This window comes from Ruditapes philippinarum, unplaced genomic scaffold (genome assembly GCF_026571515.1).
Source record: "Ruditapes philippinarum isolate M1 unplaced genomic scaffold, ASM2657151v2 ctg679_1_1_1_1, whole genome shotgun sequence".
Classification (NCBI taxonomy): Eukaryota; Metazoa; Mollusca; class Bivalvia; order Venerida; family Veneridae; genus Ruditapes; species Ruditapes philippinarum.
Genome location: NW_026857639.1, coordinates 276,673 through 301,617, shown reverse-complemented (window position 1 = coordinate 301,617; position 24,945 = coordinate 276,673). Strand labels below are relative to the sequence as shown.

Here is a 24,945-nt window from a genome sequence, read left to right as displayed (position 1 = left end):
AAAAATTTTTCCGGAATATTTTAACCTATATTCAAACAGCAGGGTATTCACCACTGAAGAATTTGTTAAAGATAAATCAGGGCTACTAACAATTGCTAGAACATTTCACAACAGTGTCAATCTATTCAATGATTTTTAACAGTTATTTTCCAGATTAAAAAAAAAAACATACACTAAATGTTATAACATATATACTGTACATTCATGATTGCATTGGTATGACTTAAATGTTAATGTGTACAAAAAGGGCAGCTGAAGGTGTCACTTCTTAGTATGGTAAAAGCATCCAATCATTACAGCTAGTTTACCTTACCCACTTTATAATATTACCAAATATAAAAACTTGTCTAGATCTGCAAGCTTGTATCACTTAAAAAAGATCTATTCTACAGTCATCACTTGAAAAGAACTTGATAACAAATTAAGATTTTATTAAAAAGGTCCCCTACATAAAGTCTGATGAAATTTAGTGGAACCTTTAAATACTGAGGTAAATGGTAAAACTCTGTAGCAAATAAAAAAAATATAACTTGCTTGGAAATTTTTTATCACCATTTTAAACAAGTGACTATTTTGATATAGTCAAAGTCGGACAATTTTTATTGTTCAATTTAAAACAAACATGTTTGATAACATGACAACTGCTCCTGACTGTGTTAAAATTCAGGTTTTTATTGAAAAAAGGTTGTTACGGGATATGTTATAACAAAAGATAAAAAAATAGGAATTTCAGTGAAAAAATAGGGCATTTTTAGGAATTCCCTTTGAATTTTACATTTTTTTAGGAATTTTAGCCAAACTGAAAAAAATTAGGATTTTTTAGGAATTTTAGGGACGCTGGACAGCCTGTGGTCATATACCAGCCGTCAGTCCAATTTACATGCTTTAACCAGTAATTACCAATTTCTCTGCAAGTGACCAACTACTTATCCCAAATGATTTCTTAATCAGTGGTGAGAGACAAATGACCATTAGACTCAATGTTTATGATTAAACACAGGGACTCTGGATTATAAATATAATGATATCCTTATTGGTAACAATAGGCCCTAATATGTATTATTTTACAGGTGCAACTAAACAATGACTAGGTAGAACCATAAATCAGCTTAACAGTTGAATTATTCATAAAGTATAATTTAACTTTTCTTTACATTGATTGCTTGTAATTTTATTTTACTCATTACACCTGAAGGTGTTCCACTTTATAAAACAAATGAAAGTTTTACCCTGGCTCTTGCAGTAACAACTTTAACACATCTATCATGGGCGTGATCACATACAGAGTTAAGAAGTTCTCGTAAACCACCTATCGTCTTGTGGTATTCCTCCATTGTGATCATCACATCAACATCATCACTTCTACAATAGCAAATATAACATTGATATTATCCTATGTTTTATATGTATAAAAAAACATTCAAATGCCACTGTCCTATTTAGTAAGTGTATATCCTATTTATGTCCTATTTTAATGTTCAAAAGGGTCGTAAATCATGCTGCACAATAAGATTTCATGAGAATTATTTCTTTTTTTACTGTATACATGCAAATAGTTTCCATACAATGTAACCAACCACTTGTTGTCAAACAGGGCTTAAAATGAAAATTTTTCCGTTAAAAGTGCCTTTGTAAGTCCAAAAAGACCAAACTCAGAACCCAAATTTAGGTAGATCTAAATGGTTTTTGGTGAGCTTCCTCTCCCAATTCATGTAAAGTTTCATTTAAATTGGACCCACCAATCTGGACAGAATGATGTACAAACAGCAAACAGAGGTAAAATGCCAACTTAATAGCTTTCTTCCATTTTTATTTTCAAAAGGGAGAGAACAAATTTTTTAACAAGCTCGTAAGAGGCTTACAAAATAATCTACCCCTGGACTTTTTTACAGAAGCTTTTATGATGTAATGACACATTAATAAGCCTCTACATAATAAGGTAACTTACACAGAGACATGTAAATGTAAAGGTTCCTCTAGAGGGCCATTTCTATCCTCTATAGGTGAATGTAACGGTGTAGGAACCTTGGTTTTACCAGCAGCTATACCCAGTACATCTACAACAATTCCATGGAATGACTGAAATGAGAATTAATCCTTATTACAGATGAATCACATTTTTATATTGTAACTATTATGATATCATCCATTATCCTACTGATCATGTAAAATGGACATTTCGAATTTGGAACAGGTCATTATTATGACATTTAACATTAGCATCAAAATACTAAAATTTGGCAACTACTAGTGCAGCAGCTAATCACACAATAGGGATGTCAGTCAGATATTTTTTTGCATTGTTTTTCCAGTTTTGGGATCACAATACTACCCCATTCTCAAAGTCAAAAGGCATGATGGCAGATCATTTTAATAAAACAAAGAGACAGGTCTCAAAAAATAACTTATTAATTTGTAGACTATATATTTCTATTAAATGCTATTGCCCTGCAATGCATTTATTTTTTGTTTCAAGGAAATTGCTTAAACATTGTTACTCTTAAAAATAAGCTTCTAAGTTGTCAAATTATTCTAATGCATAGATCCCAGACCTGTCCAATTCTAATTATCAGATGAGTGGATACAACATGAATTTCACCACAACATGTTTGTTAACAAAAGAGCACATGTCAATGTTGGTGGGTAAATTTAAAGTTATTCAAATGAAAGGTCAGAGTAAGGATCTATCAATTGTTTCACTCTGTTGCCAGAAATGTTTCAACATAGTTAAAAGCAAAGTGAACTTTCATATGGTTAAATTGGTTATGTATAGAAAATGAACAATTCATATATTGATAAATGAATTAATCATACCTTTGCTCTTTCAAGAACAATCAATAAATTGTGGAATATATTTTTCATCAGCTCCATCCATTGTGTATAATTTAATAATCTCATCTGGTCCGCTAAACTGAAATTCAAATTTATCTAAAAAATTATTAAAATCTAATATGGCAAAATATATATCAAGTTGACATGACATCATTCTTGATACACTAGAAATGTCTCATGTGAGTTACAAAATAACAATGTAAAGGTACTTTGTAATCTTTCATATATGTTTTGAATAACACTTATTATACAGCCCCCTATACTGGATCCAGAGATGGATAAAAATGCAAAAATGCAAAAAAGGACAGGACTAAATGCTATAAAGCTTATATATATTCTGACCCTCAGACATTTTCTCCACCATATCAACAATCAGAGAAACTCCACTGAGGTCCAAAAGCCATAATACATAAAAATTGAATTTCATACACAGATCAACTGGGGCACTAAAAACGGTAAGATAGGCAAAAAAAAAAAAAAAAAAAGAAATATACTCAGAATTAAATTGAAAAACATACTTTTCATTTTTCATGTCATTTTTCAAAATAAAAACAAAAATTTTGGAAAAGTAGAAAATGATCACAAGAAATTTGTTCAAAATAAAAATCTGATCACAAAAATTTTGAATAGTGGAAAAGTAGAAAATGATCACAAGAAAATTGTTCAGACCTCCTTTACTATCTGAAATCTCTTTTGCTGCACAAAATAAATGTTCTAGACCTGACATGTGGAATTCCATTATTTCAGATTATTTGAAAAATACAGGTAATTGTTCCTTTTCCTAAAAATGTAAACAAACGTTTTTAGTACACACAGAAAAGATATGTTACACTTAAAACTCTACAGTACGCTCACCGCGGCTTTTCCTTTTCCGTGATACCACCGCGGACGATTTTTTTTTCTACCGCGGACCCCAAACTGCGGGGAGGTCCGCTCGATAAAAAACCCAATCCATTTTTCCCCCGCGATCCACGGTGTCTTTGTTGTTTTCCACCGCGGACCAAAATCCTGACGATTGGGCAGTTCATATTATCGTTAAAATCAAGTCATTCCGTGTTTTGCGGAGTAACGCGGGGGGTCAGGATAAGAAAAATCTAAGAAAAATTAAAAAAATAAACAAACAAAAAAAAACTTACATAAGTCTAATGACCGTGGATGTGCTTTTATTTTTAAAACATGCAAGAATAAGTAATTTATACGCAGTCCCCCTTCTGCCATTTTTAAAATTAATATTAATTGTTTATTTTCTATCGCCAGAAACCCACGGTACACTATTCATAAATACTTGCTTTTTTAATTACCGATACCGGTATACGGCCTGGGTTACTTGAGGATGTGCCTTTTCTTTGATATATAAAGATATTTCTTTGGTATGATACAGTTCTAATTTTAAAAGTACATTTCTTACTACAACCACATGTTTATTTTTATGTCTTGCAGCAAAAATTAACAGCACCCAAAATTTTTACAATCTACCTATGAAATATTAGAATAGAGTTTAGAAAAATTTTACACGCCAATCTCCGATGTATTAGTCAACGGAAAACACATCTTTCTACAAAAAAAAAAAAAAAGTGTTCCCTCAATTTTACAATGTTTGATACAATTCTGAATTTTAACAGTACATTTCTTACTGCATCCCCCCATGTTTATTTCAATGTCCTGCAACAAAAAAAACAGCACCCCCAAATTTTTACAATTCTACGATGAAATTTAGAATAGAGTTTAGAAAAATTTTACTCGCCAATCTCCGAATGTATTAGTCAACGGAAAACACATCTTTCCTACAAAAAACAGTGTTCCCTCAATTTTACAATGTTTTGATACAGTTCTGAATTTTAAACAGTACATTTTTCATTACATCCCCATGCTTATTTCATGTCTTGCAACAAAAATGAAACTTTTAGCCACGTGCGTGACATGCTTATTATCACGATAAAAATTAAAACAAAAGAAAGAAATTTTTAATACATCCGTTTTTCTTGTCGTAGTCCCTACATATTCCATTGTAAAGTTTAAAATATATCTAGAAATGAAATAAAATACATGTTAATTAATAAAATGTCTTGCCGGTAATCTTCACTACGCAGAATGTCTGATTATTTTTTTTCCTGTCGGTAGTCATAGATATTCATGCAATGTCTTTAATGAACTAGAACTCCGCGAGTCGGATGTGTCGCCTTGTGAACAATGTAGTTTAGGAGAAATGGCCAGGACAAAAATGAAATATGAAAAATAACAAAGGGCAATAACTAAAAAATAATAAGTGCAGAGCAGCAGTTTCTGTGCACTGCACTTCTTATCAATAAGATCTATCATTCTATGATGTTTCAAGTCCATACCTTTCATACTTGGGACAAAAATAAAGTACCAAAATCAACAAAGGGCAATAACTCAAAGAATAAGAAATGCAGTGTATCAGTTCTTATGCACTGCACTTTTTCTTAATGAGATCTATCATCCTATGAAGTTTCAAGTCCATAACTTTTATACTTTCGGAGAAATGGCCTGGACAAAAATTAAGTATGAAAATTAACAAAGGGCCATAACTCAAAAATTAAGAAATGCAGAGTACCAATTCTTGTGCACTGCACTTCTTCTTAATGAAATCTATCATCCTATGAAGTTTCAAGTCCATAGCTTTTATACTTCAGGAGAAATGGCCCGGACAAAATTAAAGTATTGAAAATAAACAAAGGGCAAAAAACTCAAAAATTAGGAAGTGCAGAGTACCGGTTCTTGTGCACTGCACTTCTTCTTCTTAATGAGATCTATCATCCTATGAAGTTTCAAGTCCATAGCTTTTTTAGTTGAAGAGAAATGGCCTGGACAAATTAAAGTATGAAAATTAACAAAGGGCAATAACTCAAAAAATAAGAACTGCAGAGTACTGGTCCTTGTGCACTGCATTGGGTTATTGAAAGAAGCATGCATACCAAGTTTGAAGTCAATCAGACTTATAGTGACTGAGTTATGCTCCGGAAAAGCTTTAGGGGACACCGACAACGAAGCCGACAACGACACAGACGCCGCCGACAAAAGTAACCCCTATATGTCACCTTTTCAAGGCGACACAAAAAGTGGAAACATGTTCATAAAATACTTTCAACACAAATTTTGCAACTGATTATATTAAGTTACAAAAGGTTTCTTGTCGGTATGAACGTTACAGTACACGCTTTGCATCAGATTTTTTTTCTTGTCAGTCACTATATTTTTAATTTTCTATATATAAAAAACGAAACAAAAAACAAACACTCAGATTAAAAGAAAATAAATAAGCCTTGCATGTATTAAATATGTACGAGTACATGTTTATTAACAACATATGGGTTCTTGTCGGTCCTTGACTGTTCTTGTCGGTAAATAGGGATACTCATTTGTATAAAAAAATATGTTTACACCGGTAACTGATTGAACGATCGGATTTACTGGAAAAATACGGAAAATACTTGGTGAAATAACTTTTTTTGGTAGCAAAACGGGCCCGAACAGCTTGTCATTTCAAAACTTATGTCTATTCACACGGAAATAAATGCATTATTACGTTAACTTAAAAAATCGGGGTCAGGGAAAAAATACAGGTTGCAATAACTTTTGACTAGCGGTACGGCCCCGGACGCTAGCTGTAGGCCTACATTGCAACTTCTGAAATTGACGTCCAAAAACATTCTGAAATGGAAAATAAAGGCAAATAAATTATTTTAGTAGACTCTAATATAAATTCTTAACTGTACTATTACATGTTTTTCATAAGGTTTACAAGTTCCATAAAATACTTGTAAAATTCAATCGTTTTCAAGATGAATACCACCGCGGTCCGCGGAGATTGACCACTGCGTTCCTCCGCAATTAACCACAGTGTTCCGCGGGGAAAATGCTCTGGTTGTAGATTTATGTCCGCGGTGGTGAAAATTTTCTGGCGGGGTTACGCGGACAATATTTGAGCAAATTTTCGTCCGCGATGAGTCGCATCCGCGGGGACACGTGGGTTTTGCAAAAGCCGCGCTGAGCGTACTGTACATATTATAGGTAAACATAGTATGAATACATAGTATCATTGAAGAAAGAACAAAATTAACCTCAGTCCTGACCAATTATAGGGAATGCAGCATCCCAAACATAGCATTATTCTATTCAAATTAGACATACATGTATATAGTAAAAAATTCACTAGCCATGAAATCCTGAGGGTCATTTTGACTAAGTTTTACCGACTACAAGGTCAAGTCCCCATGATTTTAACAAAATTTGACCCTCTAGTTAAAGACCTGCAGGTCAAATAAGGCCTTTTGGGAATTTGAAGGGTCAAAGAGTCATTTCAGGGGTCAAACTGACACCCTGGCCCCGTGTTCACAAAGATTTAAAGATCAGGATCAAGATCAGGATCAAATTGAAAAACTCTAATATTCTTCATTTTTATCCTCATAGATTAAATATTTAATATCAATTTGATAAAACTGGACTTGCAATAGCAAATTAATGAAATTTTAGAATAAATTTATTGTTATTTTTACAAGATACGGGCATTTCACAGTTGATCCAAATATTGATCCTGATCCTAAAATTGATCCTTATTTTGATCCAAATATTTATGTATTTGTTTTGTTATTTGTTAATTTTATCCCAAAATAGTTTGATTTCTTTGCAAATCAGCAATTTTTTACATTTTGAATATTTACTATTTAATTCAAGCTAAACACAGTCAATTTTAGTAACATAAAACAATGAAAATAAAATCAGGATCACTTGATCTTGATCCTGATCTTTTCTTTGTGAACACGGGGCCTGATGTATATAGTAAAAAATTCAAAAATTTCAATACATTTCAGCAATCATAGATTTTCACCTAAGGAGCACTGTATATGTTTAACTGGCGGATAAATTTTTTGGGTGGAGGTCTGGACATTAAGATCAGAACGTTTACTTACTATATGAAAGATGACAAATTTCTTCTTTTCTTCTTGGTTTTGTTTTTGGTTGGGATTTACAGGGCACCAACACAGTATAGGTCATATGGCACCTTTTCAGCTTTACTGGTGAAGGCAGACCTTAGGTGCCCATTTGTGCATTATTTCAGGCATAAAAGGGCACCTCAGTAGAACCAACAACGTTCTGTAAGCTCGCTGGATAGCTTTCTCACATGGAGACTCTGAAGACGCTGGCACCGCTCTGAGAGGCAAGTAGTTAGAAGTCAACGACCATAACCACTCAGCCATGAACATCTCTTCTCTTGCAAATGTATGATATAAGATGCAAGAAAATGTCAACATCTCAACAGAACACAACAACTTACTTGTTTTACCACTGCCTTCATACCAGTGAAGGTTTCATCTCTATATACATCAAGAAACTGAAATTTCTGAAGTCTTAACATCCCAAATAATGTTGCCACAAGTTTTTCCTGTAAGATAAAAAGGCAAAATAATTTCCTTATTACAATAATTATATAATACCATAATTTTATATGGTCTGCCAACACAGCAAAACTGAAAACTTTTCAGACTCAGTTTGATTGAGCCTCTACGTGGATGATTGTTTTGTTTGTATTTAACGGCAACACTGATAAGTTTTTGGCCATATTTGGCCACTTATAATAAGGGCCTAAAATGAGTTGTAAAAGTTAGATGAGTGATGAAGTTAAACCATAAAATACAAGTTTACTTCGTTTAAGTTATTAATCAGCATTTTTGATGGAACTAAGACAAAAAGTTCTGTAAGTGAATTTACTCCATAAGATCTAACAGGAACCAGTATAAGATCATGGCTTTCAAGAAGATAAAATGTTTGACAGTGAAATATTCATTGCAAGTCACACAAAATGGAGAGCTGTCCTGTGGGCAATAGTGGTAAGTGCAAGCTATCATCCGTACACACTTGTACCAGATAAAGCAGGATTTTACATAGAAATATGAAAATGGTGTCTAATTTAAATACACATGCAGATGTGTCCATATCAATATGGCAGTGATCATTGAACCATCCATGTGACTATTTTGTGTTTTTTTTATAAGAAAAAGCATATGGTCCCTCGAATAAATTATGTTTGTGGCCTAAATGATAAAGCAATAGGTGAAACTAAAAAATAGATAATTTTGATGTATTACAAATTCATCAAGATATTTGACATCTTATATGGCTGCGAATCAGATTATTTGCAATATAATTCTAGCATCTTTATAACTTATAAAATACCAGGATTATTACCTCATCAAGCAGTGGTGTAGAATCTGACATGGGTCGGTTCAGCTCCGACGTGACGTGCTTATGGAATTCTTCTTGTATCATTATATCTATCAGCTTCTGTAACTCTGCCAGTTGGGAACCTAAATGCCTGATAGGCAGATGATAAATTTGTTAATTATATGTTGATCACTGAAAATATACCATTATATTATTAGTTATAAAAATTTTGATAGGCTATATGGTTCTATATAAATGGCTGTTTGGAAATATATTACAAACAAACCATTTATATACCACCAATTAACCTTTTGGAAATATTTATAACAAATTTATAATACAGCAAGCATCATTTTTTAGAGAAAAAAGTGAGATTTCTTCAATGATTTACAGCAGCCGTCAAACAAAACTATATGAACGTCATGATTATCCATTGAAAAGCGATGTTGCAAATGTGCAGTTTTATAAAATGTAATATCCAGTAAGAAAGGTAAATATTTGTATCTATTTTATGCTGATTATTCACATCGCTGCATTGTTACAGTACCATGTGATTACTATATTTGACATTATTGCAATTATAATAATCTTAAAACATCTTAAAAGTCAGCTTTTTGACATTTGAGAAAAAAATTTCTGACCCATAAATATCCACTAATACATATAAATTTTATAATGCATTTTTTACACATTCATAATTCATGTCAATAGAGGATATTCAAGTTTTTTTCTATAAATACAGGATTTATTTTCCTGAATTTAGTATAAGAAAGTAGTATGGCAAGACACCAGTGAAAATATGGAAAATATGTTTCACTGCAGTGAAAAATAAATGTATACAGTGAAAATACAGAAAATGAAAATACACATTTTATTTCTCAATATTTCATTCATAGTATATAATAAACTAGAACTATCACTAAATGTGATTAATACCCCTACAAAACTGCTTCAGAAATGAGGATGTTACTAGTAACAGAATACCTTGTAAAAGAATTGAAATATAGAGTTATGGTTATGGGCAATTAAAGATAGTTGTGATTCTTGTATGTTGCATTTCCTTTCAATGTGGTTGGCCATTGATGAAGTTTTATTGAATTACTCTGTAATAAGTCCAGAAAGACAAGGAAAAGAAACAAAGGGCAATAACTCTTTAGATACTGAAGATGGAGTTATAGTTCTTGTGCACTGCACTTCCTCTTATTGTGCTTGACCATTGTATGAAGTTGTTTTGAATTCCAACCAGTATGTTTGAAGTTATGCTCCGGACAAGGAAAAGTATCAAACGGCAGTATCTCTGTATTTTGTCAAAATGGAGTTATGGCTCTTGTGCACTGCACTTCCTTTCAATGTCCATGACAACTGTATGAAGTTGTATTGAATTTCAAACAGCAGTTTTCAAATTATGCTCTGGACAAGGAAAAGTAACAAAGGGCAGTAACTCTGTAATAAGTCAAGATGGAGTTATGGTTCTTGTGCACTGCACTTCCTCTCAATGTGCTTGACCATTGTATTAAGTTATAATGAATTCCAACAATTAGTCTTCAAGTTATGGTCCGGACAAAAGAAAGGAATGGAAAAATAACAAAGGGCAATAACTCTGTAATTACTTTAGATAGAGTTATGGTTCTTGTGTGCTGCACTTCCCCTTATTGTGTTTGACAATTGCATGAAGTTGTTTTGAATTCCATCCAGTAGTTTTCAAGTTATGCCCCGGACAAGGAAAAGTAACAAAGGGCAATAACTCTGTAATTACTTTAGATAGAGTTATGGTTCTTGTGCACTGCACTTCCCCTTATTGTGTTTGACAAAAGTATGAAGTTGTTTTGAATTCCAACCAGTAGTTTTCAAGTTATGCCCTGGACACAGAAAAGTAACAAAGGGCAATAACTCTGTAATAAGTCAAGATGGAGTTATGGTTCTTGTGCACTGCACTTCCTCTCAATGTGCTTGACCATTGTATTAAGTTATAATGAATTCCAACAATTAGTCTTCAAGTTATGGTCCAGACAAAAGAAAGCAATGGAAAAGTAACAAAGGGCAATAACTCTGTAATTACTTTAGATAGAGTTATGGTTTTTGTGCACTGCACTTCCCCTTATTGTGTTTGACAATTGTATGAAGTTGTTTTGAATTCCATCTAGTAGTTTTCAAGTTATGCCCCCGACAAGGAAAAGAAACAAAGGGCAATAACTCTGTAATTAGTCAAGATAGAGTTATGGTTCTTGTGCACTGCACTTCCTCTCAATGTGCTTGACCATTGTATGTAGTTATATTGAATTCTTCAAGTTATGGTCTGGACAAAAGAAAGGAATGGAAAAATAACAAAGGGCAATAACTCTGTAATTACTTTAGATAGAGTTATGGTTCTTGTGCACTGCACTTCCCCTTATTGTGTTTGACAATTGTATGAAGATGTTTTGAATTCCAACCAGTAGTTTTCAAGTTATGCCCTGGACAAGGAAAAGTAACAAAGGGCAATAACTCTGTAATTAGTCAAGATAAAGTTATAGTTCTTGTGCACTGCACTTCCTCTCAATGTGCTTGACCATTGTGTGCAGTTATATTGAATTCCAATCATTAGTCTTCAAGTTATGCTCCGGACAAGGAAAATGCAACGGACGTCTGGACCGACCGACCGACCAACCGACCGACCACCGGGTGACTCCTATATACCCCCCCAAACTTCGTTTTTGGGGGTATAATAAACAAACAACAGTGTTACCTAAGACTATGAACCCCTGCCAGCTCCTGAGAGAGAACTTCTTGTGTAGTTGAGATGAGATCTAATGCACCAACAAACTCATTGGTAGACAACAAAGTTTGTATAGTAGGCTGAGTCTGGTGAACAGTTGCCATTAATTTTAACTGAAGAAATACAAAACCCAACATCATTGAAATTAAAATAAGTAGCATATTAAATAATCTTCAACAATTAAATATTATTATATATGCTAGATTTTCGAATCCCTTTTCTTGAGTTGCTCAAGTTTATAGGGACTGCATTGAGTTTTTTCGATATGAAGGCAATCAAAACATAATTTTCAAAATTTGTGTACCATCTAATGTAGTCTGGACAAAAAAAAAATGGTTTGCAAATTTCAAATCATTCCTCAACTCAAAAAAAATGATTTTTAATTTAATTCTATTATCCTTTATTATCTTTTACATATTCTTCCAATATAATGGCACCACTTGATCTACGTAGGAATTCTTGGACCTCAGTGGAGCTCCATTAATATTTTGAATTTCTTCACATTAACAATGAACAGTTTAAAACTAAAAGGACAAACCAATCATGAAAATGTAGCGAATAAACTTTATTATTAAATAATATCTAAACATTATGTACCTTATTATGCAGGTGAACATAACTTGACCGTGACTTTGTTAGTTTCAGCACTTTTAATGATTCCTTGGCCATCATTGTATCCATATTGTTGATTTTATCCCTGTCAAATATAAATATAATACTTCACATTTGTAAAATTGATTTTCATTGGATAATCACAAGGTTGATATTATCAAAATAAACAGATGCTGCAATTTTATCAATCAATTTCTTTTTTAACCAGAGACAGGACATTTACAGTAAGAGAATTTTGTTATGAAGATTGTTGACAGGTTATATGGTTGAGTTTTACACTATTTTTAAATAAAATCCTCCCCATAAAACTTGAGTTATATATGATTAGTACTATCTAACCTGGCAAAACCATATAACCTGGCAAAACAATTGACCACTTTTCGGTTATTTACGTGGTTTTTAAGTGCCATTGATAATGTTTAAATTGCTTCCTTTTGGTTACTTCACAATATTACACATTCAAATACATTTTCAAAATTTTCAAGAAAATTAGCATGAATCTGGAGGCGTGCTGCTTTAAACATCCAGCTTTTTACACTGACTGACTTCAAATAGTGAAATATACACATCTGTATATCTATTTCAAACACATTTTAATTTCTCAACAGAGTCATGAACCTTGAGCAAGCTAGCTGGGTATCTTCCTCAAATGCAAACAAAAATCAATGTTCCTGACAAAATTTAAACCTGCAGTAAAAAGGTTGTGTGTTTGCATGACTGAACTTTGAAAATTTGGTCTTGGGTAAATGTTTATGTCTATTCAATAAATAGTTCAAAATATAAGCAATAAAATGCCATTTATCCTTAATCAGCAGAATTTGTGTAAATTAATTTGTTTTAAATTTTGGAACAGTCAACTCAAAGTGCAACTCAAAGTGTAAGGGATTATAATATTAAAATACAAAAGTAGAGCCTGTCAAATTGGACAGAAGTACAGACTGGCCTGGCTCTGTACTGGTGACAGATTAATCCATTTTGATTCCATCAGTGTAAGGGTATCTTAATGACACTTCAAAAATTAAGAAATTAAACAATAAAGTAAAAAGTTTCAAGAATAGACTTTTTGTGATTTTTTTCAAACATTAGCCAACCTGAGATACTTGATCCTTGCACATGTGACTTTCATTTTCTCCTGCAGTTCATCGTGTGACGTCATTGCATGAAAGAAAGCCTCGGATCTCCGCGAGATTTGCTGGGCTATCTGTACTTCGACTATGTCTAGATAATGACTCAGCTGAAATGCATAAAAATATTGTTTACAATAATAGCATACTTTGACCTCATTACACATAATTACAACCTCAGACTATGTGATTTTTGACAGCATACCTGTTTATAAGTTTTGTTATAAGTCACACAGACAATATTGTAAATATTGTAAGTTATATTACAATTATTTCAGCTTCAATGGCTGAGTAAGATGCAAGAAGGCTCTTACAAAGTACGCACACACGAACAAGCAACTGGATAGAATCACTGACTAAACAATTGCTAGCTGAACAGTTTTGTCATTAAATATTTCAACGTTTGTTTGGTTGTTTGGTTTTTCAGGTGATTTTTAACACATTTTAAGTCACATCTTAGATAGAAAACATGGAATGTAAGAAAAGTCATCTTAAATGTCTTGTCGTACTTGAGTCCAACAAGCACATTGGTTTGCAACAGAAAAGTGCAAATTCATCAAAAAAAAACGTCCTGTCCTCCAGGGAATAAACAGTTATAAACACAATGATCTATATCATTAGATAAGTCAAAGATTATATACTCCAGATGTCATAGGCTGTTTTCATAGAAACTGAGCTAGATTAATAGTTGCAACATTTTTTTTTTAAACGTCCTTTTTTTGTTTGTTAGATTTTAAGTAACATCGACACTTTTAAGGTCATATGGTGACTTTTTGTGTAATCGATTGAGTGAGACTGCAGGTGCTCCTTCATACTCCATACTTCATACTCAAGTCATTACCGGAGTAGAACCACTGACATACTATAAGCAAACTGAATTTTAAGTTACCAGGATATAATCCCCAAGTCCCTGGAAGTATTCGAACCTAAAAAGGTGAGGGGCAAGTGGTTTAAAATCAACAACCGTAATACCTCGGGCATAGGAGAAAGGACGATCCAAATAATCAAGTGCGGTCCGGATAATTATAATAGCTATATTATGCTCACAGGGCAATATAGAGCTCTAGGAAATACTTACTTTTTCCTGTAACAACTTGGAAGAATGTCGGCTACCAGCCTGATTCACCTTCGACTCCTCAACTTGTGTCCATGGAAACACAGCATTAAATGTATCAGGATTTTCCAAATTGAAATTTGGTAATAAAAATAACTGGAAAAGAAGATGTTCAAATGTAAATATCAATTTTCTTCTCTTTTTTTCTCTCAGATAGTTTTATAATTTAATTAATGGAAATGAGTACATATGGATCAATGAAAATGAATACATATGGATCAATGGAAATGAGTACATGTTCATATGAATCAACAAGAAGCGCCGCAATGCGACGAAAACCAGGTTTTCAACGACCAAGTTTTGATGTGACAGCAATCAATAGGTCAAAGTGCACTGAAGTTATTGAGTAGATACTGAATATTCTATTGTAAGCAAACTAACTTGACCTTGCTCCCAGATATCTAAGTGGCAATCCAAAGCTGCCACTCAGCAAGTTCGGTGACAAAAGGTCAAAGCAAACTAAAGTTATAACATGAAAACTAAATGCATAAACCTTGATCACAGACACCTGGGTAGCAATCCCAAGCTGCCTCTTGATATAAGCTATCCATACACCAAGTTTGGAGTCAATACGCCAAAGCAAACTCAAGTTATTGAGCGGAAACTGAATTTCTATTTTTAGTAACAGTGACCTTGACCTTGATCACAGACACCTGGGTAGCAATCCCAAGCTGCTTCTTGATATAAGCTATCCATACACCAAGTTTTGTGTCAATAGGCCAAAGCAAACTCAAGTTATTGAGCGGAAACTGAATTTCTATTTTTTAGTAACAGTGACCTTGACCTAGATCACAGACACCTGGGTAGCAATCCCAAGCTGCCTCTTGATATAAGCTATCCATACACCAAGTTTGGTGTGAATAGGCCAAAGCAAACTCAAGTTATTGAGCAGAAACTGAATTTCTATTTTTAGTAACAGTGACCTTGACCTTGATCACAGACACCTGGGTAGCAATCCCAAGCTGCCTCTTGATATTACCTATCCATACACAAAGTTTGGTGTCAATAAGCTAAAGCAAACTCAAGTTATTGAGGGGAAACTGAATTTCTTTTTTAGTGACAGTGGCTTTAAACTTGATCACAGACACCTAGGAAACAATCCCAAGCTGCCTCTAAATATAAGCTATACATATACCATGATTGTTGTTAATAGGCCACAGCAAACTCAAAATATTGAGCAGAAACTTAATTTCTATTTTTTTGTAACAGTGACATTGACCTTGATCACAGACACAAAGGTAGCAATCCCAAGCTGCCTCTTGATATAAGCTATCCATACACCAAGTTTGGTGTCAATAGGCCAAAGAAAACTCAAGTTATTGAGCAGAAACTGAATTTCTTTTTTTAGTAACAGTGACCTTGACCTTGATCACAGACACCTGGGTAGCAATCCCAAGCTGCCTCTTGATATAAGCTACCTACACACCAAGTTTGGTGTCAATAGGCCAAAGCAAACTAAAGTTATTGAGCGAAAACCAAAAGTTGACGCCCGCCCGCCGACTTCGGCATTACAATAACCCGGTTTTCGTTGAAAACCTGGTTAATAATTGTTTGCAAAATTATCGCTATTATATATTATAGACATCATTGTATTGACTGGTATCCCAATTAATAAAAACAATATAGAATGCAAGCAAACATACAGCACTTAATATACAAACGTTAAGCAGTACTAATGCTTTGTTCATCTTGACTTCACTTATTATAAATCATTAAAACAGTATATAAATAAATGTATCAGCCTGTCAGCTGTTGCACATAGACATCAATATCCGTCTCCCGATGTTGATGACTCATCTTCAATAATTACAACTATACAAACATATAAACAGTATATATGTATGTATCACAATCACCATGTGGATTTATCTAGTAAAATAATATGCAGCATGTCACATTCACAGATACTTGATTGTCAAAACTGCGTTCATTTAATTATTCAAAAGGATATTTGGGTTTGGGTGCTCTTTTTGTTTTGGGTGCCCTGCTTATTTTGTTTTGGAATTGGATGCCCTAAATATTTTATTTTTGGCTTAAGGTGACCTGTTTACTTTGTTTTGAGTTTGTGTGCCCTGTATATTTTATTTTGGCTTAAGTTGCCCTATTAATTTTGTTCTGGATTTAGTTGCCCTGTTTATTTTATTTTGACTTAAGGTGACCTGTTTATTTTGTTTTGGGTATGAATGCCCCATATATTTCATTTTGGCTCAAGGTGCCCTGTTTATTGTGTTTGGATATGAGTGATTGGTTTAATGTTTTGGGTTAAATAGACTTGATGTTGTTAATTGGGTTTGGGTGACATGTTTTAAGGTGCCCTGTTTACAGTGTTTTAGGTGCCCTATTTATTTAGTTTTGGGGTAAATGCAGTCAGTGCATTTTGTTTTGGGTGTTCCATTTATTTTGTTTGTGGTGCCTTGCTTATTTAGTTTTTGGTGCCCAGTTTATTTTGTTTAGAGTTTGACTGCCCAGTTTACTTTTTTCACAAACTGTCAGCTTTTAATAAACTTAATTACATCTATTCAGTATATGTAGGTCAGATTCTGGTTATACCACAATACTTAACTTTTGACTCAATACATGTATACCCCTCTGCTCAAAATAAATTACTATCGTCTCAAGTGCTTTAGAAGATTACAGTTAATCAATTAAACATGGAAGCATTTAATGTAAACTCTAACAACCATATCATTTTAGAAAACATGACCTGGAACCAAACATGACAACACTATCCCTGTACACATTGTCCAACTAATAAGACTTGTCAAAAACACATTTTTGGATGGGCATTTATGGTTGGACCGTATGGAAAAACAGTCTGTTAAATGAGTCAAAACCTTTCACGCTTAATTAATTTGGCTAGTGCTACAAGCTGAATGACTTAGCGTGTCAAAATTACTATTTTCTCCAATAAATGAAAATTCTATTTCCTTTTCATTTTATTTATACCATATTAAACACAAATGAAGTCTTACTTTTGGGATCTGTTCAAGCTCCGTTCTGTTTTTCTCTAAAAAAAAAATGAATATAAAAGACAAGGAATTAATTTACAAAAACATCTGCATACTGAAAATATACACAATAATAATAATTATCTTAATGCGATTCAGAACAACCTTTTATTTTACAATATCTTAAATTTAAACTTTCACAGGACTATTTCGTGGCCTTGGGTTAACAATACATACAGAAAGTTATGCATGGAATATTTGAAATATCTGAAAATGTGTACCTGCTTGTCTGACCATTTTAGTAAGGTGTGTTTCCGGTCCTCTCCCTTCAACCACTGCCTGTAATTCTCTACTGTGCTTTTTAAATCTCTGCAAAAAATTAAAATATAAATGAAAAAATTTGAAATTTTATTTTTTTTTTAAAATATTGTTTAAAAAATAAAAATTTAATATTTTTTTTTTTTAAAAAGTTTTATTTTTTTTTCCCAATTTAATGAAAAATTTAATAAAAATAAAGTTATAATTTTTTTAAAAATGTTGTTTGCAAGAATATGTCTTGTTTTTTAATTTGGGATTCTCAGTACATGTATTTCATTGCCTTTTACATAAAAAGGCAATGGACCATTCACCAACTTGCAAGCAAATACTTTCGTTCTTTGCATACAATTCATGTTAACTATTACCACACAAAATATCTCTTATGAACTTGTCCATCTTTTAATATGGACAAAATCATTCCTAACTTTTACAGAAAACTTTCATTAAAGGTACTGACTGAATAGTGAACAGTGTAGACCATGATCAGATGGTACTGATGTGTCCATTGACCTTTGTCTGCACTGGTCGCATGAGTACAAACAGTTGCCGCCAACTGGCTAAGGGTTAAAATTATCCACATAAAGATTTCAGAAAATCACACTTTTACACATTAAGGTGACAACAGACACTTTCCGTGGTACTCACATAAATGTCATTTAAACCAAGTTATTTTAGTAATAATTGTTATTTATTTAATCTTTGTGCATTAAATGTCGTTGATCATCATAAAAAATAACATATTTGAAAAAAATGCCTTTGTAAATGATTGATTTTGAATAAAAATCCTAAAATTTTAAAACGTCATATCAAAGTCATTTTTTATTTTTTTGTCATCAAACTTTTGGAAAATAACCATACTTATATTATCTGGGGAACCGTGTCTCAAATTTTTTCTATCTTTTCTCAAAAAAATATTACGTAACGTCAAACATTTTATGCGGCTTTTTTCACCATACATATTACGTAATTAAAGATAATTAAGTCGCTGATTAAGCAAACAAAAATCCCTGACACGGTTCCCTCCGTAAATGAATTTCCTTTCATGTGCTTTAAACCGCATGTTAATTGCTTGATTATTAAAAAAGTTATGCTGATTCAAAATTAGTCCGACCCGCATCAAACGAAGTGTCATAAATCGGCTGTTCTCTCTCGGACCCCTACGTTTCACGCTAAATAATTGCATAATACACAAATATCGCACCAGAGAGGGTCACAAGTTGTGGTAACATACTCTAACAACATTTTATGACCCAGTGACATCTGACCAATTAAAAAGCTGCTGATTAATATCAGTTTATAGCCGAAATTTCTTCAATTCTTAACGTGATTTACGATCCGTCTGGTATCTGTCGCACATGTCACGTGACTATCGGTAAAATTTGAGGCACTCAGTGGGGGGGGGGGGAATGGAACGCATTTTGCGCACCGCTAGCGGGGTATTAATTAAATTGTTTCCTTTTTGAAGTTTATTATTATTATCATCAGCATTATTATTGTATTATACCAGTGTCACTCTGCCTGTGTATTCGTGTATGAAATTCCGTTAAAATATAAAATAAAATAACAAAAAAAACTGAGCTTCTGACAGTCTATTAAAAGTCCATGGTAAATGTTACAAATAAGAACGGGATATTATATATTTTTTTCCACCAAATTGATGATGCTTCACATATTTTAATAGAAATAAAGGTATTACTCGATCATTATGATCTGGCCTTCTTGACTTCTATTTTGAATATCATCTATGCACGGCATAGAGATCCAGTTTCTACCGGGATAGACAATAAATATCATACTTTGTCCCAGATTTATTAGTACTGTGTCCGATTTACTGGCGAACAATTTATTTTCACTGAGAATATATTTTAACATCTTTTTTTATAGAGAAATAATCATCCTTAGACAATCTAAAATGGTTTAGAAATTTGTCAGGGACACCTTACCACAAGTCATATATAGGCGTTCACATAAAAAATGTTGTCTGTTTTTGTTGTTGTTTTACTTCACATTGTTAGAAAACGAGGTTGAATGTAAAGTAAGCCCTTGAATCTGTCCAAAAGTCTATCAAACTCAATGTAATATATATCAGATTAACGGGACAGACAAATTATTTTCACACATTATGGATATTTTAGCAACTAAATTTTTAATCGACCCCGTGGTCGTGCGATTTGCCGCTATGCTTAATTATTTATGTTCAATACATTATGTTACGTACATTGGCCGACACTTTCTTAATTTATAAAAAAGGCTAAATGTTTAGATATTCATAAAAGATGTTACGGTAGTTGTACGATACATGTATTACGAGAAGTATGGACCAGTATGGACCTGTAATTCACGGATATATGGAACTACCGATTTCCCTCATTGATGCCTCAACAGGGGGCGGAGCGTTATCGATAATCGACAGGTTAGGCGAATAGCAGATACAATTAGTATAGGTACCGTTTTTAAAACGTTTAAAAAACACATTTTTTGGACTAACTGCTTCCAAAATTAAATCACGAATGTGTTCAGAAAAGGTTGATAAATCTTCTTAGCAAAAAATCTCATTTTAGGTATTTTCAGTGATAATTGACTCCGTTGTCACCTTAAAGTAACAACTTAACAGTATGATTTTACCTCAGAAGTTCTATTGATATAAGTTTGGAAATGCCCTCTATTGATCTCCTGGACGTAAGGTGAAGATGGCAGGTAAGATTTTTCATAGAAATCAACTCCCCATGTCTTTGTAAAAAAGTCTGTTTCTCTTTTAACCAAACGTGGGTCATTTAACGCAGCTGGTAAATTGACTTTTGAATTATAAACTGTCCATTTGTGCTGATCCTGCACGACAGAGGGTTCTGGGTTTGGCATTGGTCGCTGGGCGCTTGCATGTAATCTCTGCAATGCCGAGTTTGTTCCCTCTGAAATTAAAAATGAAAGTCAATGTGTGGTTACAAAAGGAAATACTGAAACTTCAAATCTTCAATAGATTTTAATGTTCAGGAACAAGATTTATTTCAATCTGTTTTGATAATAACATTTACTTTGGCAAACCATTACTTATCAGGCATCAAGTACATTATCAAACAATCAGCTGAAAACAATGTATGACAAACTAATGGTACATGTACACATATGAATTCAAGATACAAAAGGATCCTTAAAATCTTACGCAAGTCAACTTAATTTTCTCTTATTTACACCGTTTACCATCAGTTTTTTTTTTTACTTTCGGGGGAAGGGGGTCAGTGCCCTTTGGAGGGGGAAAAATGCAATAGGAGGGAGATTTAATGTAAATGAAGTTTTTCTGTAAAAAATCAAACAGCAGACGCCATTTCAATCGTAATACTGTCAAATTAAAACTGAGCATTGACCTTATGACCAGGTTTAAACTTTACCAAATGCATATGATGAATTGATTTTGTAATGAGTAAATGAGTGCTTAGCATTCGTCAATGTTTTATACATATACATTGGGTAATGTTTTATACTTGGCCAAAGGGTCGAAATTTTAGCTGAGTGCACCCATGTGTTAAATAAGTATTCAGGTTATGTTGAAGATTAAATAGATCTATCAAAAGAATGAAAAGTGTTATAAACATTATTTAACAATATGTAAATGAAAAAGGCAATTATACTGATATAGTTCGATAAATAGTAAATTTGAGTTTTACGTTTGATTTTTATAAATTTTGTCCGTTAAAATGCAGGACGAGTACATTTTATGAAGGGCATGTAAACTGAAGGGTTACGCCTGGCAGGCCGAGTAACCCTAGAAAAATTTGGAAAAGAGTCAACTTGGCCCTATACCAACTCGGCACGGGTCAACTCGGCACGGGTCAACTTGGCCCACTTTACAAAAATATATATAACGTATTAACTTTGCTTTGCATGTTGTTAAGGTTAATGAATAATAAGAAATATCTTATTATTATATAATTATACATTGTACTTCTGCCGAAATAAAGTATATTTAGAAAAAAAATGTTAGTTATTTGTCTTATATTTATGAACTCTCTCTGTCGAACTACGTGAATAACCGAGGTATATTGGGTGAAAAAGCAAGACTTGTTTCCCTTAGTTTCCCTTCGCTTGCAAAAGAATGCAAATTTAGCTGTGTTTAAATCGCTAGTTTGGGGCGATTAAATGTCCGATTTTAAAATATGTTACACCAATTAAAAGCTGGTGATCTTAGCTTCCTCTCAGTAAATATTTCTGATTCAACACATTGTTTGACACTGAAGGTATTTAAACTTTAAACCTACCACAAGTCAGAAATACAGTGATATACGCAATCGCGGTTATCTTTACTTGCAATTCTACTGATAAGAAAAGCCTGTCTGCTGCTAGTTCTGAAACTGTCAATCCGTGTTTTATAAAATTAAATAATTACAATAATAACAATAAAAAGTGATAACACAAACCTAAATTTTAATAATTAAAAAGTGGGCCGAGTTGACCCGTGCCGAGTTGGAATAGGGCCGAGCTGACTCCGGGCCGAGTATGTTTTAGGGCTGAGCTGACCCGGATTCGAAAAATTTGACGCCTGAAGTCACACTTTCAAACTGGTCAATCATCAGCATGCTAAATGGCAGTAAGTACACCTGATTGGACAAACGGTAAGTACACCTGATTGGACAAAAAGATAACACTGCCCTCATCCTTAGTAGCTTGTCCCATTATAACATGTTCACAGTGTTGCATCTAGAATTTCAAAATTATGCGGGATTGCCCCCCACTCAATTGAAAAATATGTGGGGGACATACATTTACCTTACAATATGACATACCGAATAGAATTCATTTATTTTTAGTTCAGGCATTTTTGACAGCTAAAGTCCGCTCAAAAACGGAAGTAGAAAAAATAAAATATTGACGAATACTACAAAACACACGCGAAATGACTCAGTCGGCTGCTACATGCTATTAAGTACGTACTTTAGTCATAACCAAACATGGCTGAAGCGTTTAAGATACGATGAAGATAAACTGAATTAAGTTGAAAAGATTGTCAGATGCGCGACTTGGCGCGCACTGACTTCATAAATCGCGCAATTGGCGCAATCGCGCGGCCTAGATGCAACACTGGTTCAGCTGAATTGATAACTGTTACCTTCTTATGAACACAGGGGGCCCACACAGTGTTTGGATGGTATATACTGCTTGATAGTGACCTTAAAATGAAATTTTAGTCATAACCTTATACTATGTATATAAATATAGACAAGGGGCATTACTCGCTAAATAGAGAATTTTCGATCACCCTCAAATTCATGCGAGATTTTCCACTAATTAAATAAAAAAATTCCAAAAACTAAACTGCGTTGCATAGCTTATATAATCCACAATTGATAAACACTAACTCTTTCTGATTCCCTTAGCCCATTTTAAAGAAATTTATTCAAAACCGTTCACTTCTGTCACAAAATTGCTTAGTCGTACGAGATGTCGCAACACCAAATTCCACGGGTAAAATATCAATTTTAAAAGGGGTAGGTGCAAATAAACGCATGCAAACAATAACACAACATAGTTTCTATTACCTACCTGCGCAAATAGTCGTGAAGCTCTCTATATTCGTCTGTTTCGAACGAAATCTTCAAATCAGTGCAGAAATCTGCTTCGGCGGATACATGTTGGAAATTCTGGTCATGGTGTATGGAAACCTTTCATTGGTTGTCGTTATAAACAAAGTTCCTACCGAACCAATGAAAGGTCTCGATACACCGACTGGTCACGTGACCGGGGTTTCCCCAAGATGTCTACGTCGAAGCAGATTTCTGCTCTGATTTGAAGATTTCGTTCGAAACAGACGAATATAGAGCGCTTCACGACTATTTGCGCAGGTAGGTAATAGAAACTATGTTGTGTTATTGTTTGCATGCGTTTATTTGCACCTACCCCTTTTTAAAATTGATATTTTACCCGTGGAATTTGGTGTTGCGACATCTCGTACGACTAAGCAATTTTTGTGACAGAAGTGAACGGTTTTTGAATAAATTTCTTAAAATGGGCTAAGGGAATCAGAAAAGAGTTAGTGTTTATCAATTGTGGATTATATAAGCTATGCAACGCAGTTTAGTTTTTTTGGAATTTTTTTTATTTAATTAGTGGAAAATCTCGCATGAATTTGAGGGTGATCGAAAATTCTCTATTTAGCGAGTAATGCCCCTTGTCTATATTTATATACATATTATAAGGTTATGACTAAAATCTCATTTTAAGGTCACTATCAACAGTGATCAAGCAGTATATACCATCCAAACACTGTGTGGGCCCCCTGTGCTTATGAACATACCTGCACTTTGATTGACATGTTCCCTCATGATGTGTTCCTCGTAGTCCAAGTCACTTACTCCATCAACAGGTAGTGACAAACAAACATTGTTTTTCCCATATTTACATACATAAGAACCACCTTCTTTAGTGCAATGAAAGTCTCTTAAATGACGGCAAAACTCTCGCGGCGACTTGAAATTGATTTTTTCTCTACAAAAATCACATCGAGTCCAGTGACCAGCTGGTACCTTCGTCTGCGGTCTAATCATAATAATTCACATTCATAGAAAATTATCCTCAAATGTCATCAAGTATTTTATTCAAACTTTGACTTAAAAACAAGCAAATATTATTTCATTTCTCAAACTGACAATTCCCCGGAAACGTAGCCATCGCGGCAATGTGAAGGTTATGCCGACGGTGTAACAGTTCAAAATTTCATTGTAAAATGATCCCGGGTAATTTCTGGGCTTATTGATACAGTATAGAACTTTAAAAATAAATTAATTAATTAACAAATGATAAAAAAGAAATGTAAAAATGCTAATAAATACTTTTTTAAAATAAATTTATGTAGATTATCATTTTATGTTAATTCACTTAAGTACATTAGGCGTATAATTTATTATTTAATAGGTCACAAACTGAACACTTTTTGCCAAAAAAGTAGCAAACTAGTCAAATCGGCCCAAGTCAGATCGGCCCCAAGTCAAATCGGCGCCAAATTAGTCAAATCTGCCACACAACAATTTTAAAAAGTCAAATCGGCCCCAAAACTAGTCAAATCGTCCC

General features: G+C 33.5%; 1 protein-coding gene across 1 annotated transcript; it reads right to left on the bottom strand.

Annotated features, from left to right (window-relative positions):
- Positions 1 to 1,229: 1,229 nt before the first annotated feature.
- On the bottom strand, positions 1,230 to 24,577 carry LOC132750449 (vacuolar protein sorting-associated protein 54-like; the record flags this gene model as incomplete). The annotated part of the gene is made up of 13 exons (XM_060740438.1): positions 24,173 to 24,577; positions 20,512 to 20,795; positions 17,850 to 17,937; positions 17,593 to 17,627; positions 14,585 to 14,716; positions 13,474 to 13,616; positions 12,368 to 12,467; positions 11,741 to 11,883; positions 9,040 to 9,166; positions 8,129 to 8,236; positions 2,815 to 2,928; positions 1,949 to 2,079; positions 1,230 to 1,362 (listed from the first exon to the last, which is right to left on the bottom strand). Coding segments are annotated over exons 1-13 (1,788 nt in total), but the record flags the coding sequence as incomplete, so codon positions are not given.
- Between the last annotated feature and the right edge of the window lie 368 nt (positions 24,578 to 24,945).